This window comes from Heptranchias perlo, chromosome 6 (genome assembly GCF_035084215.1).
Source record: "Heptranchias perlo isolate sHepPer1 chromosome 6, sHepPer1.hap1, whole genome shotgun sequence".
Taxonomy (NCBI): domain Eukaryota; kingdom Metazoa; phylum Chordata; class Chondrichthyes; order Hexanchiformes; family Hexanchidae; genus Heptranchias; species Heptranchias perlo.
The window spans coordinates 2864004-2884886 of NC_090330.1; the positions used below are offsets into that span (position 1 = coordinate 2864004).

General features: G+C 49.5%; 1 protein-coding gene across 1 annotated transcript in view; it reads left to right on the forward strand.

The window, feature by feature from the left end:
- arap1 (ArfGAP with RhoGAP domain, ankyrin repeat and PH domain 1) overlaps positions 1 to 20883 on the forward strand; it is a 181352-nt gene that overhangs the window by 70641 nt on the left and 89828 nt on the right. Inside the window, exons 3-5 of the mRNA XM_067985538.1 lie at positions 13066 to 13208; positions 18675 to 18781; positions 20012 to 20109. Of these exons, the coding sequence (XP_067841639.1) occupies positions 13066 to 13208; positions 18675 to 18781; positions 20012 to 20109 (348 nt within the window). The remainder of the gene's footprint in view (positions 1 to 13065; positions 13209 to 18674; positions 18782 to 20011; positions 20110 to 20883) is intronic.

Consider the following 20883-nt stretch of genomic DNA (forward strand, 5'->3'; position numbering starts at 1 on the left):
AGGTTGCTTCTTTTGAGGGTTTATATGCAGTACTGTTCCCTCCACCCAGGCTCTCTTCCTCCCCCACCCCCCCGACAGCCCTGATTCACGCCGGGGTACGATACATTGGCTGCTGGACGCCCTCCTGAATCTCACTCAAGTGGCCATTCGTCTTAGAGGTGGCGCAATGAAGGTTCGCTAGATTAATTCCTGGGATCAGAGGGTTGTCCTATGAGGAGAGATTGAGTAGAATGGGCCAATACTCTCTGGAGTTTAGAAGAATGAGAGGTGATCTCATTTGAAACATATAAGATTAAGAGGGGGCTTGACAGGATAGATGCTGAGAGATTGTTTCCCCTGGCTGGAGAGTCTCGAACCAGGGGTCATAGTCTCAGGATAAGGGGTCGGTCATTTAGGACTGAGATGAGGAGGAATTTCTTCACTCAGAGGGTTGTGAATCTTTGGAATTCTCTACCCCAGAGGGCTGTGGATGCTGAGTCGTTGAATATATTCAAGGGTGAGATCGATAGATTTTTGGACACTGAGGAAATCAAGGGATATGGGGATAGGACGGGAAAGTGGAGTTGAGGTCGAAGATCGGCCATTGAATGGCGGAGCAGGCTCGAGGGGCCGTATGGTCTACTCCTGCTCCTATTTCTTATGTTCTTGTGCGAATTTGGACGCTGAAAAGCTATTGGACTCTGGAAGGTATCACAGCTGAGCCCGATCCTTTCCTCACCCAGATGTCCACATCTGCGCTCTCCAGCAGGGGCTGGTGGATAGCGATTGGGTGCAGGAACCCTGGATGGTTTTCTCTTTTTTCCAAGGCCGGGGAGCGGAGGCCAATAGCAGTCTCAATGGTTGAGATCAGTCAACTCATTAAAGACCAGGGGTCAAACCTGGGAACCTCTGGTTGAAATGGCTTCATTCCACACTTGATCCCACCTACTCACCATATCCCCCCACCACGTCTACCAGCTTTCTCACCCCGTCTCTCGACTCCATCTACTCACCTTATCCTTTAACTTCACTTCACACCATATCTCTCATAGGAGCGTATGTTCCGCCATTCAATAAGATCATGGCTGATCTGTACCTCAACTCCATTTACCCGCCTTTGCTCCATGTCCTGCGAGACCCTTACCCAAAAATCTCATCGATCTCAGTCTTGAAAGCTCCAATTGACTCCGAGAATCCACGGTTTATCGCGGGGGGGAGAGAGTTCCAGATTTCCACTCCCCTTTGTGTGAAGAAGTGCTTCCTGACATCACCCCTGAACGGCCTGGCTCTAATTTTAAGGTTCCGCCCCCTTGTTCTGGACTCCTCCCACCAGAGGAAATAGTTTCTCTCTATCGACCCTATCATATCCTTTAATCATCTCAAACACCTCAATTAGATCACCCTTTAATCTTCTACACTCGAGGGAACACAGGCCTAGTCTATGCGACCTGTCCTCACAATTGACCCCACCTTCTCTCCGTGTCCCCCAGCCCCTTCTCTCTCCCGAAACAAATCCAATTGTCTCTCTGTCGAGCCCAGTTATACTGTCGCCTGCCTCCGCTAATTTATTCAGCAACTCTGCGGGTGAAAAGGTTCTAACCAACTTCCCTTCTTTTTCCAGCCTTGGTTCGAACCGTGAGAATTGCCGGGCAGCCAGACCAGAACTGGCTGGTTGCCCGGCAATTGTCGAGCCTGGCACTGGACCGATGGGCCACTCCAGGAGCGGTTTCCTCGGGGGTTTATGAAGTTGAACCTTATCTGTGGACTGTGGCCTCTTTGAGTTGGACGGAAAGCCAGACGAGGGGTTGCCAACCCTTCAGGATTGGCCCTGGAGTCTCCTGGAATTAAAGATTAATCTCCCGAGCGAGCAAAAGCACCCGGGGAGAAAAATCATAGGAGCATTAAAAAAAAAGTGTTTTTCCCCCCCCCCATTTTCTTTGAACACTTTTGTTTATTGGTTATAAAAATATTGGGAGATATGGGGAGGGAGGGGATGGGGAGATTTGGAGCCGCCGCCTTGAACTGCAGCGGTTCAAGAAGGCGGCTCACCACCACCTTCTCAAGGGGCAATTAGGGATGGGCGATAAATGCCGGCCTCGCCAGTGACGCCCACATCCCATGAACGAATAAAAAAAACATAATGAAACCTCAAGGGATACGTCCAACCAGAGTTGGCAACCCTAAACGGGACACAGACAGATATCTGAGTACCGGTGTGTTTAACGAATTTCTGGTTCAGTATTTGCTACCAGTTTTCGCTTTGGTTGAGTGGCTGACTGAATCACTGAACAAGCAAAGATTGGCCAACACCGTTTTTATCTCTTAAGCAAACCTTTCAGTTGCTTCCGGGCTGCCCATTAAGGGGGTATTTTCACCTCCTTCTTAGGCCCAGGGGCCAGAGTAGGGTTGCCAACTCTGGTTGGACGTATTCCTGGAGGTTGCATCTCATGACCTCCCACCCCCCGGTCAAATAGTCCTACCCCCCACCCCCCCAACATCTCACATATTTTCATAACTAAAAACACCCACTTTTTTTTAATGCCCTCTATGATTTCACTGCCTATGGGCTACTTGCACTGGCTAGGCCGGCATTTATTGCCCATCCCTAGTTGTTCAGAGAAGACGGAGGTGGACATTCTATTCGAACCGCTGCAGTCTGGCTGGTGAAGGTGCTCCCACAATTTTTCTAAGTGGAGAGTTCCAGGCTTTTGATCCAGCGACAAAGAAATCCTGAATTCAGAGATCCTCAGATAGGCCCAGACCGGGGTAAGGACGGCAGGTTTCCTTCCCAAAAGGACATCAGTGAACCAGTTGGGTTTTTACGACAATCCGACACCTTCACGGCCACTTTTACTGAGACCAGATTTTTATTTCCAGATTTTTTTTTCTTGAACTGCTGTGGTGGGATTTGAACTCACATTCTCTGGATTATTAATCCAGGCCTCTAGATTTCTAGTGAAGTAACAAAACAACTACACTATTGTACCCATATACTCCCTGCAGACTTTTTGGAGTGCAGTATTCTATCAAAATATCATAACCATTACACTGTTGTACCCTGTGATTACTGTTATTAGAGATACAGATAAACTTTCCCAGAGTTGGGCATCGATCTGAAACAAACATAGACTGAGAAAAGGTTACAGTTTTCCTTCATTTTTTGGGGGGATGAAAGAGTTTGCACAATTAAATGGGTAGGTAGAGTCCATGATAGGGGAGAGTGTACATGGGCTGTGGGGGGAGATTAAATGGGTGGGTAGAGTCCATGATAGGGGAGAGTGTACATGGGCTGTGGGGGGAGATTAAATGGGTGGGGAGAGTCTGTGATAGGGGAGAGTGTACATGGGCTGTGGGGGGAGATTAAATGGGTGGGGAGAGTCTGTGATAGGGGAGAGTGTACATGGGCTGTGGGGGGAGATTAAATGGGTGGGGAGAGTCTGTGATAGGGGAGAGTGTACATGGGCTGTGGGGGGAGATTAAATGGGTGGGTAGAGTCTGTGATAGGGGAGAGTGTACATGGGCTGTGGGGGGAGATTAAATGGGTGGGGAGAGTCTGTGATAGGGGAGAGTGTACATGGGCTGTGGGGGGAGATTAAATGGGTGGGGAGAGTCTGTGATAGGGGAGAGTGTACATGGGCTGTGGGGGGAGATTAAATGGGTGGGGAGAGTCCGTGATAGGGGAGAGTGTAGATGGGCTGTGGGAAGAGTGGCATTTTGAGCTGAATGCTGTTTGTGTGTTCCACCTTCTCAGCTGTGATGAGTGACTGACGGGGCATCCAAAGTTAAATAAAATGTAACGGGAATTAGTTGTATAGACGTGATTTTAGTGTATGTGGCATTTGTAGTTTTCTCGGTAACCTCATCATTTTTACTGATGTGTTAGTGAAGGGGGAAGAGATGTGTAGGAAGCAGTGACCCTCCTGTGTAAATGTCCCCTCCCTTTCAGTCCTAGTGACTTTAATTAAAACACTTGCCGTTCATAGATTAGTTCTTTTTAGTCTCGGGATTGGTTCCAGAAATGGCACCGACTCCCGAGATTTATTTTTCGGGATGTGGGTGACGCTGGCAAGGCCGGCATTTATTGCCCATCCCTCGTTGACTTGAGACGGAGGGTTCCGGAGGCCTTCTGGAACTGCTGCAGCTCTTGTGGTGTTGGTCGCCATGTCGGGAATCACGGCGACTGTGCCCATTATGGTGAAGTGAGTGCGAGAGGTTCCTTGTCACCTGTTGAAATCTCAGCGGTGGTCAGCTGGTCCATGGGGCCAAAGAGACAAAATGGTGCAGCAAGATCGGAATAGAGAGGACCTACGTTTGTTTTCTCTTTACATTCTCAAGATGTGGGTGTTGCTGGTAAGGCCGGTATTTATTGCCCATCTCTAGTTGCCCTGAGAAGGTGGTGGTGGGACTTCTGCATGAACCGTTAGTCGAGGTTTGATACAACTGACTGGCCACTTCAGAGTTAAGAGTTAACCACTTTTTTCTTAAACTGCTGTGGTGGGATTTGAACTCACGTTCTCTGGATTATTAATCCAGGCCTCTAGATTTCTAGTGAAGTAACAAAACAACTACACTATTGTACCCATATACTCCCTGCAGACTTTTTGGAGTGCAGTAGTCTATCAAAATATCATAACCATTACACTGTTGTACCCTTGATGTGGAGATGCCGGTGATGGACTGGGGTTGACAATTGTAAACAATTTTACAACACCAAGTTATAGTCCAGCAATTTTATTTTAAATTCACAAGCTTTCGGAGACTTCCTCCTTCCTCAGGTAAATGTTTACCCGAGGAAGGAGGAAGTCTCCGAAAGCTTGTGAATTTAAAATAAAATTGCTGGACTATAACTTGGTGTTGTAAAATTGTTTACAACTGTTGTACCCTGTGATTACTGTTATTAGAGATACAGATAAACTTTCCCAGAGTTGACAATTGTAAACAATTTTACAACACCAAGTTATAGTCCAGCAATTTTATTTTAAATTCACAAGCTTTCGGAGACTTCCTCCTTCCTCAGGTAAATGTTCAGGATCTCCTTGAAGCCTACGCATTTATACATATAGAACAATACATGGTGTTTACAGACTGCCCCTGCAACTGCCCGTTGCCAAGGCAATCACCGTGTTCAGACAGAGAGGTGTCACCTGCAGAACCCCCGAATACACATTCAACAAAAAAACAAACAGGAAAAAAAAACAGAGAAGAAAAACAGAGAGAGGCAGAAACATCCGGAAGGCAGAGAGAGCCAGCAAATGACCCATTATATTAAAAACAGATAACATTTGTTCGCTGGTGGGGTAACGTGTAGCGTGACATGAACCCAAGATCCCGGTTGAGGCCGTCCTCATGGGTGCGGAACTTGGCTATCAATTTCTGCTCGACGATTTTGCGTTGTCGTGTGTCTCGAAGGCCGCCTTGGAGTACGCTTACCCGAAGGTCGGTGGATGAATGTCCATGACTGCTGAAGTGTTCCCCGACTGGGAGGGAACCCTCCTGTTTGGCGATTGTTGCGCGGTGTCCGTTCATCCGTTGTCGCAGCGTCTGCATGGTCTCGCCAATGTACCATGCTCTGGGGCATCCTTTCCTGCAACGTATGAGGTAGACAACGTTGGCCGAGTCACAGGAGTATGAACCATGCACCTGGTGGGTGGTGTCCTCTCGTGTGATGGTGGTATCTGTGTCGATGATCTGGCATGTCTTGCAGAGGTTACCGTGGCAGGGTTGTGTGGTGTCGTGGACGCTGTTCTCTTGAAAGCTAGGTAATTTGCTGCGAACGATGGTCTGTTTGAGGTTGGGTGGCTGTTTAAAGGCGAGTAGTGGAGGTGTGGGGATGGCCATAGCGAGGTGTTTGTCCTCATTGATGACATGTTGAAGGCTGCGGAGAACATGGCGTAGTTTCTCCGCTCCGGGGAAGTACTGGACGACAAAGGGTACTCTGTTGGTTGCGTCCCGTGTAAGTCTCCTGAGGAGGTCTATGCGATTTTTTGCTGTGGCCCGTCGGAACTGTCGATCGATGAGTCGAGCGTCATATCCCGTTCTTACTAGGGCGTCTTTCAGCGTCTGTAGGTGTCCATCGCGTTCCTCCTCGTCTGAGCAGACCCTGTGTATTCGCAGGGCCTGTCCATAGGGGATGGCCTCTTTGACGTGGTTAGGGTGGAAGCTGGAAAAGTGGAGCATCGTGAGGTTGTCCTTGGGCTTGCGGTAGAGTGAGGTGCTGAGGTGCCCGTCTTTGATGGAGATTCGTGTGTCCAAGAAAGAAACTGATTCTGAGGAGTAGTCCATGGTGAGCTTGATGGTGGGATGGAACTTGTTGATGTTATCGTGTAGTCTCTTTAGTGATTCCTTGCCGTGGGTCCATAGAAAGAAAATGTCGTCGATGTATCTGGTGTATAGTGTTGGTTGGAGGTCTTGTGCAGTGAAGAAGTCCTGCTCGAACTTGTGCATGAAAATGTTGGCGTATTGGGGTGCGAATTTGGTCCCCATGGCTGTTCCGTGTGTTTGGGTAAAGAACTGGTTATCGAAGGTGAAGACATTGTGATCCAGGATGAAGCGGATGAGTTGTAGGATGGCTTCCGGAGATTGGCTGTTGTTGGTGTTGAGTATTGATGCTGTCGCAGCGATGCCGTCATCGTGGGGGATACTGGTGTATAGTGCCGAGACGTCCATCGTGGTGAGAAGTGTTCCTGGTTCAACTGGTCCGTGGGTACTGAGTTTTTGTAGGAAGTCTGTAGTGTCGCGACAGAAGCTGGGGGTTCCCTGTACGATGGGTTTCAGGATGCCCTCGATGTATCCAGAGAGGTTCTCACACAGGGTTCCGTTGCCTGATACGATGGGACGTCCGGGTGTGTTGGCTTTGTGTATCTTTGGGAGGCAGTAGAAGTCTCCCACGCGGGGATTACGTGGGATGAGAGTGCGTAGGATGTTTTGAAGGTCTGGATCGAAGGTCTTGATCAGTTTGTTGAGCTGGTGGGTGTGTTCTTTGGTCGGATCTGCGGGTAACCGTCTGTAGTGTTCCTGGTTGTCCAGTTGTCGGTATGCTTCTTTGCAATAGTCTGTTCTGTTCTGTATGACTATGGCTCCTCCTTTGTCCGCTGGTTTGATGACGATGTTGCGGTTGGTCTTGAGAGCGTTGATGGCGTTGCGTTGTGCTCGGGTGACATTCTGGACTGTCTTCTGAGTGCGGCTGATGAATCTGGCATTGACGCATTTCCTGACAGCTTGAGCATACATGTCCAGCTGAGGGCAGCGACCCTCCGGAGGAGTCCAGTTTGACTCTTTCCTCTTCGGTTGCTGTACCGCGGATCCCTCTGTCTGCTGTTCCGGATCGTCGATTGTCTCATTGGGTTCGCTGCTGAAATCTTGGGGTTTGTGGTAGAATTCCCGGAGCCTCATTCTCCTGATGAATTCCTCTGTGTCCGCCGCGAGACTAGTGGGGTCCATTTTGGTAGTGGGGCAGAAATTGAGCCCTCGGCTGAGAACTTCGATTTCGTCTGGTTGAAGGGTGTGGTCGGATAAATTGACAATAGACTTCCCTGTGGTTGCAACCGTGGTACCAGGGGAAGCTTGGTCGTTGCTGGTGGTGATGCCGAGTTTCTCAAGCTTCCTGCTCTTGGTTTTCATGTAGGCAGCGTAGTTCCGTTGCCTCGTCTGTTTGGCGGTATAACGTAGCTGGTCTGCTGTGTCCTGAGTACAGGTTGAGAGTATGGACTCTATCTTGGTTTCGAGGTTGTGGCGTCTGCTGTAGAGTTGGTGTATGAGATGGTTGCGGAGTGTGCGAGAGGTACGGCGGCAGAGTCTCTCAGCGTAATCCGAGTTGTATGTGGACTTGAGTGGGTTCGTGATCTGGAGTCCTTTCGGGATCTTGTCTGCTTTCTTGCAGCTCTGTAAAAACTTGATGTCTGTGTCTAAATGCGCGATCTTCTTGGATATCCTTTCCACTGTGAGCCGGCAGTTTGTGGTGTCGATGGTAGTCATGATGTGGACTTTCCCAGAGTTGGGCATCGATCTGAAACAAACATAGACTGAGAAAAGGTTACAGTTTTCCTTCATTTTTTGGGGGGATGAAAGAGTTTGCACAATTAACTGGGTAGGTAGAGTCCATGATAGGGGAGAGTGTAGATGGGCTGTGGGAGGAGATTAAATGGGTGGGGAGAGTCCATGATAGGGGAGAGTGTACATGGGCTGTGGAAGGAGATTAAATGGGTGGTAGAGTCCATGATAGGGGAGAGTGTACATGGGCTTTGGGGGGAGATTAAATGGGTGGGTAGAGTCCATGATAGGGGAGAGTGTACATGGGCTGTGGAAGGAGATTAAATGGGTGGTAGAGTCCATGATAGGGGAGAGTGTACATGGGCTTTGGGGGGAGATTAAATGGGTGGGTAGAGTCCATGATAGGGGAGAGTGTACATGGGCTGTGGAAGGAGATTAAATGGGTGGTAGAGTCCATGATAGGGGAGAGTGTACAGATGAAAACATAAAATTACAAAGCGATATTGATAGATTAGGTGAATGGGCAAAACTGTGGCAAATGGAATTCAATGTAGACAAATATGAGGTCATCCACTTTGAATCAAAAAAGGATAGAACAGGGTACTTTCTAAATGGTAAAAAGTTTAAAAACAGTGGATGTCCAAAGGGACTGAGGGGTTCAGGTCCATCGATCATTGAAGTGTCATGAACAGGTGCAGAAAATAATCAATAAGGCTAATGGAATGCTGGCCTTTATATCTGGAGGACTGGAGTACAAGGGGGTAGAAGTTATGCTGCAGCTATACAAAACCCTGGTTAGACCGCACCTGGAGTACTGTGAGCAGTTCTGGGCACTGCACCTTCGGAAGGACATATTGGCCCTGGAGGGAGTGCAGAGTAGGTTTACTAGAATGATACCCGGACTTCAAGGGTTAAGTTACGAGGAGAGATTACACAAATTGGGGTTGTATTCTCTGGAGTTTCGAAGGTTAAGGGGTGATCTGATCGAAGTTTATAAGATATTAAGGGGAATGGATAGGGTGGATAGAGAGAAACTATTTCCGCTGGTTGGGGATTTTCGGAGTAGGGGGCACAGTCTAAAAATTAGAGGCAGACCTTTCAGGAGTGAGATTAGAAAACATTTCTACACACAAAGGGTGGTAGAAGTTTGGAACTCTCTTCCGCAAACGGCAATTGATACTAGCTCAATTGCTAAATTTAAATCTGAGATAGATAGCTTTTTGGCAACCAAAGGTATTAAGGGATATGGGCCAAAGGCAGGTATATGGAGTTAGATCACAGATCATCCATGATCTTATCAAATGGCGGAGCAGGTACGAGGGGCTGAATGGCCGACTCCTGTTCCTATGATCCTATAAGTCTGCCGGGGGCTCCCGTACCATTGAACGGGGCATCTCGTGTGTTCGCTAGTTGGGGGAGGCTGAAGAAAGGAGTGGAGGATCCAACACTTTCCAAACAAACCGTTACGGGACAGTGTAGAGGGAGCTTTACTCTGTATCTAACCCTGTACCTGCCCTGGGAGTGTTTGATGGGACAGTGTAGAGGGAGCTTTACTCTGTATCTAACCCTGTACCTGCCCTGGGAGTGTTTGATGGGACAGTGTAGAGGGAGCTTTACTCTGTATCTAACCCTGTACCTGCCCTGGGAGTGTTTGATGGGACAGTGTAGAGGGAGCTTTACTCTGTATCTAACCCTGTACCTGCCCTGGGAGTGTTTGATGGGACAGTGTAGAGGGAGCTTTACTCTGTATCTAACCCTGTACCTGCCCTGGGAGTGTTTGATGGGACAGTGTAGAGGGAGCTTTACTCTGTATCTAACCCTGTACCTGCCCTGGGAGTGTTTGATGGGACAGTGTAGAGGGAGCTTTACTCTGTATCTAACCCTGTACCTGCCCTGGGAGTGTTTGATGGGACAGTGTAGAGGGAGCTTTACTCTGTATCTAACCCTGTACCTGCCCTGGGAGTGTTTGATGGGACAGTGTAGAGGGAGCTTTACTCTGTATCTAACCCGTGCTGTACCTGCCCTGGGAGTGTTTGATGGGACAGTGTAGAGGGAGCTTTACTCTGTATCTAACCCTGTACCTGCCCTGGGAGTGTTTGATGGGACAGTGTAGAGGGAGCTTTACTCTGTATCTAACCCTGTACCTGCCCTGGGAGTGTTTGATGGGACAGTGTAGAGGGAGCTTTACTCTGTATCTAACCCGTGCTGTACCTGCCCTGGGAGTGTTTGATGGGACAGTGTAGAGGGAGCTTTACTCTGTATCTAACCCTGTACCTGCCCTGGGAGTGTTTGATGGGACAGTGTAGAGGGAGCTTTACTCTGTATCTAACCCTGTACCTGCCCTGGGAGTGTTTGATGGGACAGTGTAGAGGGAGCTTTACTCTGTATCTAACCCTGTACCTGCCCTGGGAGTGTTTGATGGGACAGTGTAGAGGGAGCTTTACTCTGTATCTCACCCTGTACCTGCCCTGGGAGTGTTTGATGGGACAGTGTAGAGGGAGCTTTACTCTGTATCTAACCCTGTACCTGCCCTGGGAGTGTTTGATGGGACAGTGTAGAGGGAGCTTTACTCTGTATCTCACCCTGTACCTGCCCTGGGAGTGTTTGATGGGACAGTGTAGAGGGAGCTTTACTCTGTATCTAACCCTGTACCTGCCCTGGGAGTGTTTGATGGGACAGTGTAGAGGGAGCTTTACTCTGTATCTAACCCGTGTTGTACCTGCCCTGGGAGTGTTTGATGGGACAGCGTAGAGTGAGCTTTACTCTGTATCTAACCCGTGTTGTACCTGCCCTGGGAGTGTTTGATGGGACAGTGTAGAGGGAGCTTTACTCTGTATCTAACCCGTGTTGTACCTGCCCTGGGAGTGTTTGATGGGACAGTGTAGAGTGAGCTTTACTCTGTAACTAACCCGTGTTGTACCTACCCTGGGAGTGTTTGATGGGACAGTGTAGAGGGAGCTTTACTCTGTAACTAACCCGTGTTGTACCTGCCCTGGGGGTGTTTGATGGGACAGTGTAGAGGGAGCTTTACTCTGTATCTAACCCGTGTTGTACCTGCCCTGGGAGTGTTTGATGGGACAGTGTAGAGTGAGCTTTACTCTGTAACTAACCCGTGTTGTACCTGCCCTGGGAGTGTTTGATGGGACAGTGTAGAGTGAGCTTTACTCTGTAACTAACCCGTGTTGTACCTGCCCTGGGAGTGTTTGATGGGACAGTGTAGAGGGAGCTTTACTCTGTAACTAACCCGTGTTGTACCTGCCCTGGGAGTGTTTGATGGGACAGTGTAGAGGGAGCTTTACTCTGTATCTAACCCGTGTTGTACCTGCCCTGGGAGTGTTTGATGGGACAGTGTAGAGTGAGCTTTACTCTGTAACTAACCCGTGTTGTACCTGCCCTGGGAGTGTTTGATGGGACAGTGTAGAGTGAGCTTTACTCTGTAACTAACCCGTGTTGTACCTGCCCTGGGAGTGTTTGATGGGACAGTGTAGAGGGAGCTTTACTCTGTATCTAACCCGTGTTGTACCTGCCCTGGGAGTGTTTGATGGGACAGTGTAGAGTGAGCTTTACTCTGTAACTAACCCGTGTTGTACCTGCCCTGGGAGTGTTTGATGGGACAATGTAGAGGGAGCTTTACTCTGTAACTAACCCGTGTTGTACCTGCCCTGGGGGTGTTTGATGGGACAGTGTAGAGGGAGCTTTACTCTGTATCTAACCCGTGTTGTACCTGCCCTGGGAGTGTTTGATGGGACAGTGTAGAGTGAGCTTTACTCTGTAACTAACCCGTGTTGTACCTGCCCTGGGAGTGTTTGATGGGACAGTGTAGAGGGAGCTTTACTCTGTATCTAACCCGTGCTGTACCTGCCCTGGGAGTGTTTGATGGGACAGTGTAGAGGGAGCTTTACTCTGTATCTAACCCGTGCTGTACCTGCCCTGGGAGTGTTTGATGGGACAGTGTAGAGGGAGCTTTACTCTGTATCTCACCCTGAACCTGCCCTGGGAGTGTTTGATGGGACAGTGTAGAGGGAGCTTTACTCTGTATCTCACCCTGTACCTGCCCTGGGAGTGTTTGATGGGACAGTGTAGAGGGAGCTTTACTCTGTATCTAACCCGTGCAGTACCTGCCCTGGGAGTGTTTGATGGGACAGTGTAGAGGGAGCTTTACTCTGTATCTAACCCGTGCTGTACCTGCCCTGGGAGTGTTTGATGGGACAGTGTGGAGGGAGCTTTACTCTGTATCTAACCCTGTACCTGCCCTGGGAGTGTTTGATGGGACAGTGCAGAGGGAGCTTTACTCTGTATCTAACCCGTGCTGTACCTGCCCTGGGAGTGTTTGATGGGACAGTGTAGAGGGAGCTTTACTCTGTATCTCACCCTGTACCTGCCCTGGGAGTGTTTGATGGGACAGTGTAGAGGGAGCTTTACTCTGTATCTCACCCTGTACCTGCCCTGGGAGTGTTTGATGGGACAGTGTAGAGGGAGCTTTACTCTGTATCTAACCCGTGCAGTACCTGCCCTGGGAGTGTTTGATGGGACAGTGTAGAGGGAGCTTTACTCTGTATCTAACCCGTGCTGTACCTGCCCTGGGAGTGTTTGATGGGACAGTGTGGAGGGAGCTTTACTCTGTATCTAACCCGTGCTGTACCTGCCCTGGGAGTGTTTGATGGGACAGTGTAGAGGGAGCTTTACTCTGTATCTAACCCTGTACCTGCCCTGGGAGTGTTTGATGGGACAGTGTAGAGTGAGCTTTACTCTGTATCTAACCCGTGTTGTACCTGCCCTGGGAGTGTTTGATGGGACAGTGTAGAGGGAGCTTTACTCTGTATCTAACCCGTGCTGTACCTGCCCTGGGAGTGTTTGACGGGACAGTGTAGAGGGAGCTTTACTCTGTATCTAACCCTGTACCTGACCCTGGGAGTGTTTGATGCTGACCCCGGGTGCCTGAAATGGAAAATTCTATTCGCCAACTATCACCTTGATGAGGACAAATTTCATAACAAAACGCAGCTGCAAACACAGTCAGGACCTGCCGAGATGATTGTTGAATTCCTGGGTTAGTTGTATCTAAATTTAACTTTCCTTTTTCCTTCTGTGTTTCAGTCCCACACAAGAGACTAACTTGGATGAATGTAGGACTGAGCTCAGGACCCCTCCCCACCTCGCTCCACGCACCAAACTCTCACGGCAACCACAGAGTGTCCTTGTGATCCCTCCAAAACCCCTCTTCGACCTGTCAAACTATCGTGAGTAGTGAAGTTTATCTTTCCCTTGAGGGTGCGCGTGGCTACGCTTGTGTGTGGAGATTCAAGGGTTAATCCATAACAATGTAGGATTGGCTGGAAGAGAGAAGCCCATCTCGTTCCATCCTGGGAGTCTCACGATACAACGATAATGGAGTTGTTGACTAATCACAGCAATCAATCTCTGTCCATGAGTCTACAACAGACCCGGACATGAGGCGAGGAAAACCCCCAGTGATGGAGAGCTCTGGGAACCACAGGTCCAAAGTCACCTGCTCCTCCCAAACCTCGTACACTCACTCCATCAGTAAATAAGACTGGTGTTAAGTTTAAACTGGGCTTTGCCGTTTCACCACAAAATGCTCCAGGTAACATCAGGTGCCGCCTGAGCGCAGTGCGGGGCCCTGGGGGCTGGCGATCCACCCAGCTCAGTGGCCAATCTGTGATGGTTGCGGAGTCTCCCCCACCCCGGCTCCCCGGGAAGGGAGAGAAAATCGGAGAAGAGAATCACTTCTTTCTGAGGGCCATTTACGGGCTGCATTGGTAGCAGTCCTGGAGTAGGCCTTGAGCCTGCTTATGAGGTCACAGAGGTGTCGGACCAGGTAAGAAAGAAAGAGTGTGCATTTGTACAGCGCCTTTCACGACCTCAGGATGTCCCAAAGCGCTTCACAGTCAATGAAGTACTTTTGAAATGTAGTCACTGTTGTAATGTAGGGAACTAGGCAGCCAATTTGCGCACAGCAAGATCCCACAAACAGCAGTGTGATAATGACCAGATAATCTGTTTCTCAGTGGTGTTGGTTGAGGGATAAATATTGGCCCCAGGACACCGGGGAGAACTCCCCCTGCTCTTCTTCAAAACTGTGCCGTGGGATCTTTTACATCTACCTGAGGGGGCAGATGGGGCCTAGGTTTAACGTCACATCCGAAAGACGGCACCTCCGACAGTGCAGCACCCCCTCAGTACTGCACTGGGAGTGCCAGCCTGGATTGTGGGCTCAAATCTTAAAATTAGCAGAAGGGAAGAAATTTAGCTCAAAACACCCCCTTGAATAAATGCCCCAGGGCTTCATTAATCATGAACGGGCCTTCCTATTTCACTGGGAATCTTAGGCCTTTCCCTTTGAACCTTGTCATGTTTGACCATCCTTTTTCATTGGCGACTGGGAATGAATCCAGCTGACGGGAACTTGAGCTATGAGAGGGGGATTGAGGAGGAATTTTCTCACACCAAAGGTTGGAACGCGCTACTTGAAAGGGGGGGTGGAAGCAGATTCCATTGGAACTTTCGTGTACTTGAAGAGAACTAATTTGCAGGGTTATGGGGGAAAAAGCTGGGGTGTCGGACTGAATTGGGCAGCTCTTTCAAAGGGCCGGCACAGGCTCGACGGGCCAAAAGGCCTCCTTCCGTGCTGTAAGATTCTATGATTCTAAGATTGGGCTTGTTTTCTGAGAAAAGAAAGAGGAGACTTTGAGTTGACTTAATTGCTGTCTTCGAGGCTATAAAAGAGAATTCACAAGGTCCACCCAAGCTAAAAATGAGGAAGTTAGGAATCACAATGGGAGTCCGGGAGAACTAAAAGGTTAATCGAGATGTGGAACAAGTCCCCGGGGAAGGACATTAACGTGGCGAGCATTACATGCCTTTCTAGAGAGAGAAAGGTTTGAGGGGTTATGGTGCGAAGATGGGTGGGTGGGATTGATCTTTTCCTCCTCGGAAAGCTGTGGCCGAGAAACAACATCATCTCGCCCCTTGAATCATAGAATCATAGAAAGTTACGGCACAGGAGGAGGCCATTCGGCCCATCGCATCCGTGCTGGCCGAAAAAGAGCCATCCAGCTTAATCGCACTTTCCAGCACTTGGGCCGTAGGTTATGACATTTGCACGTGTCATAATCGTGGCAAAAAGTGACACATTCTCTCCCTCCGTCGAGAGAGGTAAAATAGAGTTTGGACCGGCTCCTTTACTTGAAGGCAGTGGCCCTTTAATTAACACGTACAGGTGTTTATTTATTTAGAATATGACTTCAGGCCATGTGATGACGTAAAGTTCACCCTGAGAGAGAAAGAACCATTGGCGAGACATTGCCTTCCCCAGGAACGTCCAACCTGACGGGACAGGGAAGCTGTTTTGTACTTTTATTCTCTGTGAAGTCTTGCGACAGTGAGCACACTGTGCGTGTGTGCATGCGTGTGCATGCGTGTGCGTGTGCGTGCGTGCGTGTGCGTGCGTGTGCGTGTGCGTGTGCGTGTGCATGTGTGTGCGTGTGCATGCACTTGCATTTATACAGCTCCTTTCATGAGCCAATTAAGTAATTTTGAAGTGTAGTCACTGTTGTAATGTAGGAACTTTGGCAGACAATTTGCACACAGCAAGATCCCACAAACAGCAATGAGATAAATGATCAGATAACCTGTTTTAGTGATGTTGGTTTAAGGATAAATATTGGCCCCAGGACACCAGGGAGAACTCCCTTGCTCTTCTTCTCCATGGGATCTTTTACAGCCACCTGAGAGGGCCTTGGTTTAATGTCTCATCCGAAAGACGGCACCTCTGACAGTGCAGCACTCCCTCAGTACTGGCGCTGGGAGTGTCGGCCTGGATTATGTACTCAAGTCTGTGGAGTGGGATCTGAACCCATGACCTACTGACTCCAATACTGCAAGATGCCACGGTCCCCTTGGGATGGGGAGAGTGGATACCAGCCAGGGTTCCCACTACATGACCCCTGTCGAGTGACCCTGCTGGAATGACATGCATCTGGATGATGGGACAGGACACAACCTTCCTCAACGGTGATGCCCCCTGTGTTAGAATAGCTCACAGTCTGGCCTGGCGGGCGAATTGGGCTGCCGGAGTCCAGTTCCCCAGGTGCTGGTTGCCCTCCAGAACCTAGGCCCGAGTGGCTTTGCCTCCTCAATGAGCCTGGTTGGTGAGTATTGGGTACTGTAGATCATTCACTACCACGTTGAGTTGTGATTGGGCCAACTCTTTGCAGAGACTGGGGGGAGAGCCAACTTGCGAACCTCTGACACTGAGGCTGATTGCAGAGACCCGCCTGTGTCTCCCCTCCCACCCCCCACCTCACCACAGATGGGCGATCAAATCGGGGTCCCGTATCACTCAGTCCCATGCTCTATGTTGACCCGCATCCAGGCACTTCTGGGTGGATTTGTTGAGGTACTGCAGGGGTTAACCCGTACCTCGTGCCTGATTTGAGGATGTTGCATCGGCCGCTCGGCAGATCAGTTGCAACGTGGAACGATCATTTGGGGAAGTTGTGTAAAAAGAGGGCCCAAGTTAGACCCAAGGAACTACAGGGTAACCAAAGATCAGTGGTGGGCAGAATAATGGAACCCATTTCGAAGGGTGGGTTAGAGGAGTAGTGGGGGACCCCTGAAAATATTGGCACATCCCAAGAAACCCCTGAAAATAATGGCACATCCCATGAACCCCCTGAAAATAGTGGCACATCCCACGAACCCCCTGAAAATATGGGCACATCCCAAGAAACCCCTGAAAATAATGGCACATCCCACGAACCCCCTGAAAATAGTGGCACATCCCACGAACCCCCTGAAAATATTGGCACATCCCACGAACCCCCTGAAAATATGGGCGCATCCCACGAACCCCCTGAAAATAGTGGCACATCCCACGAACCCCCTGAAAATATTGGCACATCCCACGAACCCCCTGAAAATATTGGCACATCCCACGAACCCCCTGAAAATATGGGCGCATCCCAAGAACCCCCTGAAAATATGGGCACATCCCAAGAACCCCCTGAAAATATGGGCACATCCCAAGAACCCCCTGAAAATATGGGCACATCCCACGAACCCCCTGAAAATATGGGCACACCCCAAGAACCCCCTGAAAATATGGGCACATCCCACGAACCCCCTGAAAATATTGGCATGCTCCCTGGGGCAGCCCTATAAATATTGCTACACTGTCCAGGGATCCCCTGTAAATATTGATACACGCGCCCTCGGGACCCCCTGGGGTTTGTGGGATCTTGCTGTGCGCAAATTGGCTGCCATGTTTCCCCCACATTACGCTTCAAAAGTACTTCATTGACTGTGAAGCACTTTGGTTGTGAAACGTACTATATAAAGGCAAGCCTTTCTTTATTCAGGAGAGGAGGGAGAAATTTGGGCAGGTGGGGATGGGGATGGGGGTGGGGGTGAGGGTTGGAGAATGGGGAGCCAAGCCGCCTTCTGATACATTGGACTAGGTTTAGACGTAAGGACGTCTTTTATTTTTTGGTTGGTTTGCCCTCCGACATGCCGGCCTGATTGACAGGCTGGTCTTAGTCGGACGGGAGCAGAGCAAGGAAGAGGATGTGAAAAGGTAAGTCTTCAGGTAAGTCTTAGATTGTATGGTTGGGGGGGGGGCATGGGTGGGCACGGAGTGGGGGGGGGGGATCAGTCATCGGTGGTGGGGCGGGGGGGTCCGTCATCGGAGGTCAGTCATGAGGGGGGAAATGGGGGTTCATGGGGGGGATCGGGGTCATGGGGGACGATCAGGGGTCAGTCACTGGGGGGGGGGGGTCAAGATCAGGGGTCATCGTGGGGGTCTGCAGTCGTTGTAGGGGGGGGGGGGCCGTTGTGATCGTTGTGGGGGGACCGCGATCATTGGAGGGGGTCGCTGCAGGTAGGCTTGTTGGGCCTTGGGGAAGCACTCCTTCTCCTCCGGGCCCACAAGCTGTGCCAGAAAAGGACTTACCCGCAGTTTCGGGCCTTCTCTCCTCCTCTCTCGGAGCCTGAAGGAGAAGGCCCGGGAATCCCGGCCCCCGGGGTTAAAATCGCAAAACCTGAGAAAACGGAGGCCCACGGCCTCCTTGAACGGTTCAATAACCAACCCGCCCCCCCCCCAGCCTCCAACCAACCCGTTTTTCGCAGTTAAAATCCTGTCCATAGAGTCGGCTTGGCGGGCGGCACTCCCGCCTCTGAGTCAGACGGTCGTGGGTTGAAGTCCCACTCCGGAAACCTGAGCACAAAGTCCAGGCTGGCTCTCCGGTCCAGCACTGAGGGAGTGCTGCACAGTCGGAGGTGCCGTCTTACGGATGAGACGTTAAACCGAGGCCCCCTTTTTCCCCCTCAGGTCCCAATGATCCCAAAACACTTATTGAAGAAGACCATGGGGAGTTCTCCCCGGTGTCCTGGGGCCAATATTTATCCTTCAACCAACACCACTTAAAAAAAAAACCCAGATCAATTATCACATTGCTGTTTGTGGAATCTTGCTGTGCACAAATTGACTGCCGCCATTCCAACAGTGACCCAACTCTTCAAAAAAAAAAAGTACTCCATTGGCTGTAAAGAGCCTCGGGACGTCCTGAGGTGGTGAAAGGTGCTGTAGAAATGCAACTTCTTTTCCTTTACACTGAAGTGCGAGCTTGACAAAAGGGATCCAGAGTCCAGACAATTGTGTAACCAAAGGACTGTCTCTGTCGTGACAGACTCGGCTCCCGTGGAACAATCAGGATGTGAACGCCCGCCTGACGACAGCATCTTCATCCCCATAGAGATGGACGACAAGGACGGCGTTTGTCGGACCCCCTGTTCGGTGAGATCACCCCGCCGCCTTTTTGCCGTCCCATTTTAATTCTCCGTTCCCCTTACTTCGGGGAAATGGGGGGGCGGGGGGGGGGGGCAGTCAGATGCACAACCCTCGGGTGCCTTGTGCAAAAGGCCGTGCTCCAGTGCCTGAGCCGAGTGTTGGCTGGCTATTTGACTGTGAGGGCGGACTGGTAGCCAGAGCCTTGGTTTATGAGGAAAAACGGGGGGGAGATTGGACTTAAATAGTGGGCAGTTTCCCCTCTAAGTGTTGACATTGGAGTTTATAATGGAAACAGGTTGACAAGAAGTTTGTGTGTTCAATCTCGACTGGAAACTGCCATGAAAACCTTTTTCACACTGTAATTACTCCCCTGCACCCCAATGGAGGTACTACACTGCCACCACTGACAAGAGGATGTAATTACAACGTGACAAGTTTACATAGGCTGATTCCATTATAAATGTGGACATACAAATTTATATTGGAAATTTTTTTTTTATTCGTTCATGGGATGTGGGCGTTGCTGGCGAGGCCGGCATTTATTGCCCATCCCTAATTGCCCCTTGAGAAGGTGGTGGTGAGCCGCCTCCTTGAACCGCTGCAGTCATAGAATCTTACAGCACAGAAGGAGGCCATTCAGCCCACCCTGCCTGTGCCGGCTCTTTGAAAGAGCTATCCAATTAGTCCCACTCCCCCTGCTCTTTCTCCGTAGTCCTGCGAATTCCCTTTTGAAAATTACTATTGAATCTGCTTCCACCACTCTCTCAGGCAGTGCATTCCAGATCAGAACAACTCAATGCATTAAAAAAAATTCTCATCTCCCTCCCCCGGTTCTTTTGCCAATTATCCTAAATCTGTAGAGAAAATGTGTCCACTTGTGGGAGACCAAAACTAGAGGACATAAATATAAGATAGTCGCTAATAAATCCAATCGGGAATTCAGGAGAAACTTCTTTACCCAGAGAGTGGTGAGAATGTGGAACTCACTACCACAAGGAGTAGTTGAGGTGAATAGTGTAGATACATTTAAGGGGAAGCTGGATAAACAGATGACGGAGAAAGGAATAGAAGGATATGCTGATAGGGTGAGATGAAGTAGGGAGGGAGGAGGCACGTGTGGAGCCTGGACCAGATGGGCTGAATGGCCTGTTTCTATGCCATACACTCGATGTGATTTTTCATAATCTATATTTCATTGTTTGCAGTATTAAAAAATGCCTCCTTGATATTTGACAGGATGCCGCTGATGCGGAGAGGGGCAGCACCGGAGAGAGTCCAAGCAGCTTCTTCAGCGATGACGACAATGGGGATGATTACGAGATGATGATTGGCCTGTAGGTCCAGTTCTCTCTCTCTGTATTTATTTTATTTTTAAATTAGTTATGAAGAGTGGTGTTAGCAGATTTCTCCCATTATTGTCGCAACTATGGGTTGTTAATCCATCAACAATAACTTCCGCTTGATTCTCGCCCAAGTGGTTATAAAATAGCAAGTTTAATAGATTAACTTACAACAGAGGTGCACTACAGCGGTCTTCAACATTACAATCAACAGTTATTACAATTATAATACAACTGACTACAGATTACATTAACGACAAGCAATCATTACAACCTGATCTGTCCTCCGAACCCAAGCTGCTCAGCTTTAGCCTTTGTGGACTGCCTGTGGTGATGGACTTCTGACTGTCCCCTCTTGAGAGCTCTGTCTTTTGGGAGGGAGCGCTACTGGTCTTATCTCATGGTCATAAACCATCCCACTGTGCTGACTCTCAGAAACCACCAAGGATTGTTTAATGTCTCGGTGTTTACGTAGCCTTTCCCCATGATCAGGTCTTAGTACATTTATACTCGGTTAGGACTTCCTGTCTCTTGAATCTTACTGTTTTTCACTATTCTAATGCCTCAGCACCCATTCAGTGACCCCTTGGGTTTCTGTGAGTTATTTTCCTCAGATGTGGACCTTTGCTGTCCTATTTTCTATGTTTGTTTTAAACCATATTCTTACATTCCCTCCTCTTGGCGTGGAGTGGGACCATCCTGGTTCAGTTATAGAAACGGGCCACCTCTTGACCTTTGGGTGTTTATCGTCCCGAAGTGTCAGCGTGC